The sequence below is a fragment of the Lycorma delicatula genome, chromosome 1, assembly GCF_047948215.1.
Source record: "Lycorma delicatula isolate Av1 chromosome 1, ASM4794821v1, whole genome shotgun sequence".
In the NCBI taxonomy this organism is placed as follows: Eukaryota; Metazoa; Arthropoda; class Insecta; order Hemiptera; family Fulgoridae; genus Lycorma; species Lycorma delicatula.
Window position 1 is genome coordinate 207,369,802 of NC_134455.1, and position 13,239 is coordinate 207,383,040.

General features: G+C 33.1%; 1 protein-coding gene across 5 annotated transcripts in view; it reads right to left on the reverse strand.

The window, feature by feature from the left end:
* Nucleotides 1–13,239, reverse strand: part of LOC142327837 (transducin-like enhancer protein 4) — a 201,691-nt gene that overhangs the window by 97,819 nt on the left and 90,633 nt on the right. For 4 of the 5 annotated variants that reach the window (XM_075371188.1, XM_075371196.1, XM_075371205.1 and 1 more), the window contains 2 exons: nucleotides 12,468–12,530; nucleotides 7,139–7,213 (listed from right to left, as the gene is read on the reverse strand). In XM_075371188.1, coding sequence (XP_075227303.1) covers nucleotides 7,139–7,213; nucleotides 12,468–12,530 — 138 coding nt within the window. Of the gene's footprint in view, nucleotides 1–6,015; nucleotides 6,105–7,138; nucleotides 7,214–12,467; nucleotides 12,531–13,239 lie in introns of those variants that run through there. The other variant, XM_075371213.1, reaches the window with a different exon arrangement.

The following is a 13,239-nucleotide window of genomic DNA, read 5'->3' on the forward strand; positions in this document are numbered from 1 at the left end:
AGAGCAGCTTTGCTGAGGAGCCCGGGAAAATCAATAAGAGAAGAAGTAGCACAACTTAGGATTTCTAGGCGATCCGTGCAGCTAATTTTAAAAACCGATTTGCATTTGTATCCGTACAAAGTAACAATGTCGCCTAAATTAACGATCGACAAAAAACACGGAAGAATCGCGTTCGCTAAACGGGCTGTGAACCAAGATGTATTGTTGAACAACGTTTGGTTTTCAGATGAGGTACAATTTCACCTAGAAGGGGTTGTTAATAAACAAAATGTGCGTTTTTTTGGCTTCGGAAAATCCACACGTGCTTCGAGAAAAGATGCATCATGCTCCAAGAATTACGATATGGGCCGCTATCTCAAGTCATAGGGTAATATGGCCGTTCTTTTTTGAATCAGATAGTGAACAGTAAACGTTATCTAAACATGCTGCGTAATAATTTTGTTCCTAAGCTTCTTGCAAAAGGGTTCCGATTAGAAAACGAGTGGGTAAAGCAGGATGGAACCAGACCACACACAGCTAATGTTTAGACTTCCTGCATGAAACTTTTAACGCAAATGTTATTTCAAACCGATTTCCTAGTCGTTTTGCACGTGGACAGAACTGGCCCCCGAAAGTCCTGATTTGAATCCATGAGATTATTTTCTTTGGGAATTTCCAGAGGAAAAGATTTTCCCTAAACATTCTAATACAGCGATGGAACTGGGAGTGCTGATCATTGAGGCGTGCAACGAGATAACCGAGGATATGTGTTGTCGAGTTATTAACAACATAGGAGTTCGTGTTGAAGAAGTTGCTAGACGTGATGGTGGTCATATTGAACATGTGATAAGCAGAACATAATCTCCAGGTATTTATTAAACACGTTGTATTTTACTTTTATGTATTGTGATTCAAATAAATATTTTTTAACAAAACCAAATGTTGGTTCATTTCGTGCACCATCCTGTATTTGCAGTCACAATTAATATAATAAATCCAAGATAATGGTCCACTAAAAAAGAGCCATTTACTAAATAAGTTTATTGGAAAAAACTAAAATAAAATTTATTCCCATTAAACGGAATGTATTTAATTATTAATTAGAAACAAAATTATTAAATTCTTTGATTTCTGAAATTTACTAAATGAATAACATCTTACGAGTAAACATAAATATTTTAAGTATATAACAAAACATAACTATCTAGTTTTTCTAGAGATCCAGTCAATTAGCAAGCAGTAACACATCTACGAGTGAACCGAGACGAAATGGTGCTTACACCAGTTATAAAAAAGAGGGAAAACTGGTGTGTCAACAGGAGTTAAATCTAGTTAAGTGGCATGACCAGAAATAAACAAGTTAAAAAAATCTACTCTGAAAAAGCTTGTAACCACACCCAAAATACTATACGAATCCGAACATTAAATAACTTAATGATGACTCTCAGCAAAATATTAACTGCAGATCTAAAATAAGTGAACGTTAATTAAAATAAAGAGAAGGTAATGCAGTACGTAATAATGTTTTAACCTTTTTACAACTCATGATATAAATGTAATTATTTTATAAGAATGTGTGTTAACGTAATCAGTCAATTAGAAAGTTGGATGAGATAGGGTAGGTGTAAAAACAAGTTTCTTTACGTTAAATTTAATTTTATATGTTAAAACACATTAAACAATTGTTAATACGCAAATATACTTCACGATTACAATAAGGATTATTTTTTTGTCGCAATGTTTAAATTACAATCAGTTCCAATTTACCGGAACCATAAGTAAATTCGAAGGATTTCAATTGAAATCCCTAGAAGAACTCTATATGTATTCATATCTTATACAGTATACATAAATATGTAATAAACGTAAATAAGTTCATACAAAGCTAAGCTCAAAGAACACTGATCAAGTTCAGAACATAAAAAGCAAAAAATAAAAAGTGTTATCAATCACACAGAGAAACAAATCAAAGAACCAACAAAAGTAAGGGGCGAAACGAAAAGAAGAATTTTGACGACGCACAACACCCTAGGGTGTTCACCTCATATCTCGGAGAACTTACAGATCTAATACATGCAAGAACTTTAGACGCCTAATATCCTCGCTGTATCCAGGAGGTTAACCGCGAGTCAGTTCAGTCTCATTTTGTATCTTGTACTGAATAGCCATTATCTCCTCTGGAACGGTTGGCTATCCCAGATAATCGTCTATTTCAGTGTTTTTCGCAAACCACGGACCTTCTGTAATATTTTTCAATAGTTGTTCTAAAATTGCTGAACGACTTCGATTTACTTTAGCTTGTTGCACCCCACAGTTGGATTCCGCAAGTCCAAGTCGGTTTCAGGACGCTGAGTACAGCAATTATTTATTAGTTAATGATAATTGCGACCTCCCCTACCTGTAAACCAGTACATCTCCCCGAACTTAATGTTAAGGTGCGTTCTTTCCTTGACATGACTCCTTGTCAGACGGATCGCTGTCCGACATGGAGGACTGCTTCTGCAGTCCTCGGTATTGCACGCTGTTAGCACGCGAGATGAAAACGCCATTAAGTTGAACTCGCGGGAAGTCACCCCCTTTGCAGACTAACAGACCCCCTTTGAAGTCATTGCAAACTAACATGCGAGGCTTAGCCGAATTAAACTTTATCTTCCAGCTAGTTAGCCAGTCGTTAATTAGATCCAAAGCAAGTTTGTAATTTAGCAGAAGCTACGATAGGGTCAGCATCCCCAGACAGGATTGCCGTGTCAACCCCAAACGATGCAAATGTGATGTCCTCTGGAGTTGGGAGGTCCGCAGTCAAGACCAAGTATACAACGGGCCTGAGAACTGTACCCTGAGAAACACCCGATCCAGTATCAAAGAATACAGACAAGCCTTGATTGTACTTCACCTGGGAGAAACGTCCGTCCAAGTAGCTGTGTAGGATCAAGTAATACGGTTGAGGAAGGCTCCTTTTCAATTTACAGCGTAAGCCAGGAAGCCAGATATTATCAAAGGCTTGCTGAACACCCAAAAGAACAGTTAAGCAATACATCTTCTCTTCTACGTACTTCCTGATAACACTAACACTGACAATTCTGCGAGTTTATTCGATTGTTGACCACGTCTGAAGCCGAAATGATGGTCAGGAATTAGCCCACCCTTCCTCCAAAATCGGCCACAACCTCAGAAGAAGTATTCTTTTTATCTGTTCTATTCGATAGAATAGGTAACAGGCTTATCAGATTCTATGAAACTATATCACGGGGCTTTCCCGATTTCGGGACCATTACCATACGCGACACCTTCAATTCCATCAGAAAGCTCGTAGTTCGAAAAATGTCGTTAGAGATGTGCAATATTCTGGAATGCCTTGAATAGAAGCATAAAAAGTATTTAGTTATATGTCATACCCGGGAGCTTTCTTTGAAATCCCCTTCTCTCCTGATTACTCGCAGAACCCCTGCTGACGATAAAGGTTTCACAGGAACTGATACTAATTGGGCTATTCGGGAATTCGATTATTTCTTCCTCACCAGCCCCTTGTATGTCAAAAAGCTGAAAAACATTCTCAAAAGAAATGTCAGCCTTCTCACTATCGCTTCGAGCCCACGATCCATCCAAAGTTTTCAGAAGTGGTGGTCTATTGAAGACTTGAAGTACTTTGAAGCCTTCGTTAGTGAGTAATCATTCTTTTGCAAAAGGGAGAAATTCTCAAGAAAGTTTTTAACCGTCTCATTTTTAATAGACCCCAGCAGCCGTATTAATCTACAAGCAGTGCTGTTCAATGATGTTCTATCCTCAGGCCTTCTATAATATTCCTTCTTCTAAGTTTCCTCTTGGTACAAATAAGATCCACAACTTCCAACAAGTAGATCGTACCTCCCTGTCATCCATGTCAATCCTCTGGTTAAGACCGCCATGCTGCCTCCTGCATGACTGCGCTCAAGTAATGCGACGCATTACTCATAATATCAGCATTACTTTTCAACCGAACAGGCAAACTTAGTTTGTCCTCAATCCAGTTCTGATAGGAGCCCCAGTCGATCCTGTTATTATGTAGTACAGGTGGTTTGTTTTGTTTTACCGATACCGTGCTAACTGTAAGAAGTACGGCTGAATGACCAAGCGTCGAATCAAAGCTATTCTTAACTTCAGTGTACTTCAGCGAAATACCTCAGGTGACAAAGCAGTCTAATAAGTACGGGGACTTCGTCGGAACCGACAGCCAGCACGTGGGCAGCATCCAAGAAATGACCGAATGTTGGTAATACAAATCTTTAAAGCTCTCCCCCAAGTAGTTATGAGCCAGGACACTCAGAGAGAATGCTTTGCATTCCAATCACCTACGAAAGGAATTCAGAGAACAAGTCATCCCTGACCATGTCAGGGAGGACAATAGACCGCAGATAATCTTAAAGGTCCAATCGAGTTAAGGATTTCAATTGAGGTTGTCTATAACTGATCGGTCCTGTACTCCAGTAGTAGATAATGCTTTATATCATTTTTGACGAGTGTTGCAGTACCCTCATGGGCCCTACCAACTAACTGGTTAGTCGTGTATACAGAGTATCCTCAGAGACAGAAATAATTACGGTCAGTGAAGTGCGTTTTCGAGATTAATATAGAATCCATGGTTAATATAGACACCAATGCTTTTAATTCCTGACGTCGACAAGGGAGGCCATTCATGTTCCACGCAGAAATCCTGAGGAATCTAGCCATCAACGGATTTTAGCGATCACCGCAGTGTGTAGGCTTATTAGGTTATCTACTAGCTGTACAAGGAACTATATTACATGATAGTTTCTCCAGTTTTTCCTCAGCAGCGTCGCTGACATTGCACTCAACAGCCGCAGCATATGTTCTCAGACGAGTGTTAGAATGGTTGCTCAGATTCCTATTTTTATCTTGTCCTAAGATAGGGAAACTGGCGTTGCCCAAATCTAACGTGGCTAGTTTCTCCTGATTCTGTATTAGATGATCAGTCCTCGTAACATGCTGGGCCCTTTGCCTCTGCTTTCTCTCAAGATTTCTCTACACACGCTGCTCCGTTTGCAGTTACCAGGGTGGTCAGATTGGCAGAGCGCACATGTCGCCAGGGTATTTTTTCCTGTTTCAGACAGTCCGAGGTTCTAAGGCCCTCTTCACACTTAACACAGCGATAAGATCATTCTCCGAGACTATTCATAGTTGCTTAGCATTAATTACTCTTAGCAGTAGTAACTCTTGGTAAGACCATTTCAAGCAACTTGCAAAGCCACATTAAATCTGTTACGCCGAAGAGCACAATCGGGAAAGTTAACACAGTTCTCTCGGCTATTTTCAACGATGTCATTCTCCATCGGGAGGGTAGTCGTATTTATTAAACGGAGGCAATCATTTGCCACGGCAAGGGGGGCAGACTGAGAGTCAGTAATTCAGCATAGGTTTCGCTGTCAGATATTTTATCCACATCGAACGTTAAACTGTCCTTGAACAGTTTTCGGCGAGAAACTTTTCCTGGGGTCCCTGTTCGAAAATACACCAACGGTTCACGCTTTCTGTTAGATAAGAAATTAGCACCGCTAAAAGTTTCGGTTTCATAGCCTTGAAAATCTAATAGCTGATCCAAGATCGCGCCGCCAACACAGGCTAGAGGTTAACCCGCACATTCGTTTAAAATACTGACTGAAAAAAGCCTTATTAAACGTCAAAAAATAATTCTATAATACAATACCCTATAAAACTTTCACAGGGAACAGTCCACTATCTGATTAAATATTACAACTTACATATTTAAAATTACTTTGCTGTCTAACAAAGGCGCAACTTTATAACTCATCCTTGTAAATACCCATTATAAATATTTTACAACATTTTTTACGTTAACTTATCTCTTTGATTAAGTTATTTTCAATTTTTTACCTCAGAGTACAATATCAATAATTGTATTTATTTGATAATAATATTGTGTAATTGAAAAAACGAAACAATAACAATCGCTTTTAAATACTACGTACTAAGGAAAACGTTATCGATTAACCGGATAAGAAGCCCTTCTGGTTCTCTTACCGGTATGCTAGAGGTAGTCTAGGAGTAGAACAGTCACTTTCACTAGATGTGTACGACAAGGTTATGTCACAAACGTTATTATACGGCAGGCTATCAAAATTACTGCAATCAATAAATTTATACATTATTTAAATAAATCTATATGCCATATTGGTATGTTAATTTTGAAATAGTTTATTTGGCGATTAATAATTGTAACTTGCTGGAAATGATTAAACAAACGAAATTATTATTACATACTACCGTTGCTAGATAACACGTAACCGGCCGGTTTTAAAATAGAGCAAAAATCTTAAAATTAAAAGACATAATACATCAAATAGTGTGTGATTTAATTAATGAAAGATCTTTGGAAAATGTTGCATAAACTTTGGTCTGGCGTGAACGCAAGCGGATTGTTATGAAAGAATTAAGAAATTGTAACATCCACAATGATAACAGTGCAAGTTTATGCATTAGAACGATTTAAAACAACCCGGTTACAAGATGCATGCAATAAAACTATAACAAATCAAATTACGTATAATATAGTTAATACGTTATGTTCAAGAAAATAACAATAAATTCAGCGTAATAAATAATCAAATTTTAAAAACGACGGACTCGTTTTGAAAGAAATAGCGAACAAAAATTATTCTATAGCGGTCTATTTTTCATGAGTAGATGTAGTGTCGTCAGATTCAAGTAAACAAATCAGTTCAACGAACACCTATCTGGTTTTTCCAAGTAGTACTGTTAATGCATTATAAAACAAAACAGCTGTAATAACTCTTAACGGTAATAACGCCTATAATAACTCTTTTTTTTACCAGTGCATCGTTCCACAAATTAAAATGAAAATCCCGCTTGTACAGTTTGGAAGCGACCTTTTTTTTAAAATAAATGAAATTAGATAATAAAAAAAAATGCTTGTTTAGAACAAAAAGTAACTTCCTTATTAATTTTCTGTAGTTTAAGTATTTGAAGTGGTACATTAAAAGCGTCTCAAACACTTTCAATCTACTTGTATTACTGAATAAAGATCAAAAAATAGCATACTATAATAAATGTACGTTATGATCGTCTAAGCTACGAATCTATAATTATTAATCAATGAAACATAAGTAAGGAACGAACCACTCACCCCAATTATAGCATTTAATTCTGTCATGGTTACTTGTTTAGCTCTCTCAACTGCACTTGCTACTTGCTGTTGGTGCTGAAACAAGAAAAATAATCATTAGAATGAGAATAAAACTAAAAATGCATACTCCTACACCATAAAACCCCATAAAGCATAACCTGCGGTGAGTCAAGAAAAGAAATATAACTTAGAAAAAAATGAATACAGAAAGTATCCCGTTCCCTGAATATAGCTGTATGATTGAATTTAATAAAAAAAATTACGATAACGATAAATATATCGATATTAAATTTAAGATGATAAATATATCATCTTCAATGTAATATCGGGTATTAACCAACACTTCTAGCAAAGTGATACATATGATACTCTGGTCACAATTCACTAATAATATCCACTTTACAATGTGAAATACGACGCGTTTGAAAAATAATAGATCTTTCTTCATAAATATAAATTAATAAACCTAGATTTAACACAAACGTGATAGTACCGAAAAAAATAATAAAACTAAAGCATAAAAACCCGGGGTATTGAAAAATAGAAATAAAATAGAACATAATAGATTCGGTAGTACTTAGGCAAGCATTTTCATTTATTATATATGTGATCATTACGTAGTAATTGAGAATGGGGGAAAAAACGTGTGTATAGATACATCGTTTTTTTTTTTCAAAACTTAGATACCCGTTATTTACACCAATGTAATTTTAACTACATTTCCAGAGATAAAGACCAAGAACAATAAGTTGAATTTATAAATAAAGAAGAATGAAGAACAGATTTAAGCCTGACAAATCGCTCAACATCTTCAAATCGGCAATACTGGATTTCATGCAAGTGTTACTATTTAGATTTGAAGAACTATTCTGATGCAACGTTTAAATCATAAATATAAAAACAAAATTATCAGTTTATCGATTCGTTTACAATCGAGGGGTGAGAAAAATTTGATTTATCAGTAATTCAGACGAACGGTCTGCGTTTCCGTAGAGGGATATGACATGTCCCGTATTTTGGGATACGACAATGGCCACAAATACTGAAGAATAAGGTTCCGAATCGGCGTCCAACAAATCAATAGAGAACGCAAAACGAACTTGCAAAGATAAGCTTGCATTTTCGTTTAATTTGGATGACCGTAGAACTGGATGAACAACGTTATATAATTCTTAAATATGTAAAACTTTCACAGGGAACATTTTTTTAGGAGAAAGGATGTCCAGAAGAAATTCAGTCTCCACTATCTGATTAAATATTACAGCTGGTGGAGTTTGAGATTAATTATCCCGAAAATAGAAATTCACATTTTAAATTACAAATAATAATTGAGCTCGTTTAGTTTTTTTGTTGATTACCTTAATTTTTTTTTGGTTTAGAAATTTTTCAAATTTTTTTCTGTGAGGTTTTTCAGGTTTACTTTCTGAAATTGTAGAAATCTGATTCTTATTTAGAATGATTCATGAACTTACTCGCGAAATCCATAAAAAAAATTGTTCAAACTTCTCAAGAAAAAAAAAATATATATATATATAAATTTGCTATATAAATTTGCTCACCCTGTTTATATATATATATATATATATGTGTGTGTGTGTGTGTGTTAAATGAAACTGGCAAATGTTAAATTTTATACTTTTTCATGTTTTGTAGTTCTTACGACGTTACATTTCTGCAAATTTAACTAGCACAGATATGGGACACACTGTGTCGGTTTCATTAAGAATTCAGAATTTTAAATTAAATATTAAAAAATGTATAAATTAGAAATAAGCTATGGGGCGAAATAGTTGAAAGAATCTAGTAGAAAATGGGAAAATTTATAATATAAATATTTTATATACTACATAAAATAAAATTAATAAAAAATAATAAAATAACAGAAAAGGGAATGTATTTTTAAACGTAATTACCAGATTTGTTTTGGCAACAATTTCTATATCTGTGCAAAATCTATTTACTTATAGGTCCAAAAGGAATCTGGCAGCATTGCATTTCATTCTTACCACTACCCTGCAATAATACTATAATAAATAAGTAAAAAACGTTCTCATAATTCCACTTCAATATTTATTCATTTTGTAACCTTGAATAATCGTAATAGAAAAACACTTTTGTCATTTTATTTTAAATGTTATTATTTGTAACACAATATTATAAAAAGATGCAAGTATTTTCAATAAGTATAAATGAAAAATAAATTATGGAAGTTTTAAATTATTTTTATTTTTAAATGGTTGTTTTTTGTTTCCGCATACGTACATTAGAACATTTCTTTTATTACTATTAATTTTTATGATTTTTTTCTGTACTGCACATTGTTATTTAAACTGCAAATTTTCCTATACTTCAATTACTTTTCGATTCCAGTGTACTCTTAAATATGTTTGTATGTCTGTAAATATTTTATTGAGTACAGGCTACCCGCCTAATCACAATTACTTGTGAAAAAAAATTTTGTTGCGTATGAAAAATGTTAAGCCTGACCTGATTATATACAATTTGTTTTCTTTTTTTTTTTACGAAAGCGATTATTAAGATACTAAGAGTAAAGTTAAATAAATAAACGTAATAAAATAGCGCGTAAGTAATAATTTTACCATTTTTATCATTTAATAATAATAATAGTGTATAAATTGATATCATTCGGTTATAAAAAATAATCGCCAAGTAATACGGTATTCAGATAAAGAAAATTAAGTAATGCAAAACAGACATAAAAAATGGATAAACACATCACAATGGAAATGCCACGCAGAATTTATAATGATGTAATCACTATATTTCATGAGAAGATTAAGGAAGAATTAAATACGCTATATCCTTTAGCGAATAAAAATTAGTTAACGTATCCGTTAGTTTTTCAAATTAATTAAGTTAGGAGACCATATTAAACCAGTGGCGTGGCTAAGCTATTTGTCAGCTCCCCTCTCCGTAATGCTACACTTCTGAACCATTTAAATAACTTTCAATCATTTAAATAATTAAGTAATAATTGCATATAATGTCTTAATAACACGTAGTGACTTGGTCTTTACAATTTCAAACATAGTATTTTTACGCGATGAAAATACATTTAATAATGCAGTAACATTATCAAAACAATGAAGGGTACTCGCATATTATGCGTATTTTATTAAACATTAAACTTGACTACCTCATATCACATTTGCACTTCAAATAACGTTATTATTTTTATCAGGATCAGTATTGTAGCTCACTAATAGTAAAATTATAAGAAGCTATGTGGATTTTTATCAATTAAAATACACCTTTCGATTTAAAAATACTTTAATATTATTTTTAATCTCTTAAATAACTTGAAACTTATTAAAAACATAATTGCTTGTACGTAAATTGAGTTAAAAATTTTGATTTTAGAACATTACAATTTTTTTCTTCCAACTTTCATTTCAGAAAACGTACTGATAACATTGCCAAGATTATTTTAAACCCACAACTGGCTCATGGAAGAACGAAGTTAATTTTTAATCAAATTAAGCTTAGAAAAACTTCGTTTACAGGAAGCAGTCGATATGCAAATTGACAATTAGTCTTAATCATAAAGTCAAGTTTGGAACAGAGTCAGAAGCCATTTCGATTATGAATTTCAAAAAAAAAACTTCAACAAAGATTACTTCTTAAAATCTTCTTGGCCTAATTCAGCCTTTTGTAAATGAAAAATATCTTCTCAGTCGCTCGAATTCAGTATCTTCTTTGGAACATTCATCGAAAATTTGGATAAGATTTTATGAAAGAATTTGCAGATAGATATCTTCTGCAAATTCATCAAAATGATACCCTCCCAGCTGATAACAACCGCTGAGGTCTGCCCCTTTCTAGTTATGCCAGTCTCTAAAACCAAAAATTCTCGCACCCGTGATCAAGAAGAAGAGCGGTAAGTAAATAAGAAGAAGGAAAAGAATAACATAGAAAACTTTTAAAAAAATAATCATTAAATGTTAAGAAAAGTTTATCTAAAACTTTTTCTACGGCCTTGTTTCTATTTATAAATATGGACATACATTTTAATATTTTCAAAGCGTTCGATTAAATATCTACGTTCATACAAACACGCTGTTAAGAAAATTATTATAATAAACAGTAATATACCACATCGATTTAATTTATTCAACCAACATACGTAAGTTCCGTGAAAATACACCGGACTTGAATATATATTTTGGTCAGTAGATGTTATCTGGTCTAAAAGGCGTTTAAGAATGAACATTACAGAGGGAATTAATTTAAAGGCCTCGTATTTTAATCGTAAAACATCAGGAAAAGATATATATTTTTACGTTATATTTAACAGTAATAATTTATTTGTAATAATGTAATTTTAAAAGGAAACAATCATACGCTTTCATTAAACAGTTTAAATGAATTTATTAGCTATCAACCGTAAAAACACTAATCGGTAAATTTCAGTAAAAATGAGATATCGTGATAAAATAAAACGTAATGTACTCGTATATTATAAAATAATTCAAAATTATTAGAAGTCGATAGCAGTGTGTGATCAAGGATTTATTTAAGTGTAGTTTCTTTAAGTTCAAAGTATATATATATATATATATATATACTTTGAACTTAAAGAAACTATTCAAAACACTGTAATTATTAAATGGATTTGTATACCCAGAATAACGAAACAAATTTATCGGGTTACAATAAAAAAAAGAGGTCCTTTCCAACCGTAATTTGTTACATGCCGTACAGAAAAACATCTTTCCAAATTTTCTTTCTACTTTTTTTCAATAAATACTCTGCATTCATAATTTCGTGTATAATCGTTGTAACAAAATTACTTTTCATGAGTTTAGGGATAAAATTACATTCTATTACGCGAATCATAAAGAGAAAAAGAAATTTTTTCTGTCAGACGTTGAGACGTTTATTACCTTTCAGTTTCTACTTTCAGATTTCGAAAGGAATTCTTTTATCTCGATTTATGAAGACTGCCTAAACGAAAATTTTAAATTTCTACGTTAAAGCATTTCTGCGATAAGTTAAGAAAGAAAACCTCAGTTTCCAATTTAACGAATTTCCTGAGGGATTGCGATACATATTGAATACATTTATTAGATTAATATTTTCAACAAACGGTTAATACTGAATTTCATTGAATGAATTCTGTAAACTCGGTAACTAGCCAGTATACCGAGTCACTTAGTTTTCACAACCGTCTTCGATCGCTAATCTTACTTGTAAATAACAATCTATTAATTCTAAGGAGTTTGCTTGAGGTTACCTGTTAGCATTTATGTGAAAATATGAGTATTATGGTACTAATACCTTTTGTTTTAAAAAAATATTTTACACTCACCTCTTGCGAGAGAAACGGCAATATTTGTGCTATAATAGCATTCAGTCTCTTAGCGATTTCAGTCTGAAATGAAAAAAAGAAAATTAAATTCCATACACATTCTTTCACACAAAATAAAATCAGTAAATAAAGAAAAATTCAATCCCACAGCCGATAACTGTACCTAGCAATACAGTTTATTTTTTTACAAACGAGGCAGTAAAATAAATGAGAGGATCGTCTTAAATACAATTAGTAATGGATTTTTTCCGAATCAATGTTTATTGCTTTACATAATTCGTAACTTAAATTTTCTAAATTTGTAGCGATTCTTTTAATATGTATTTGAACACGCAGTTATTAACGCAATCTGCAAATAATTTTCTTGCCCTTGAGATCATCATTCAATTACCATACTGAACCGGCAGGAGTTCACATGATCATCAAAAGTTCAAGCTGAGCCAAATAACAAATGCCAATGAATTAAAATAAAAGAAATTCATGTTTTGCCGTCACTTGTTTACGATTAATCAGTTAAATGTGCGGAATACTGACAGAACGTACAATGTACAGAGAAAGACCATAATTTAGTTGGATTTATGGTGAGCGACTACTTTAAATAGCGATAAAGAATAACAACTTAACGTAAAATAAAAATAAATCACAATTAACAAATTTAAATAAAAGTTCAGCGCTAATTTTTACTTTTTTAGGGGCCAAAATTTCCACTAGCGAGTTCATATTTAATTAGTTTCGTTTTGAGCAATCAGACTGAAAACTGAATCTATTACAT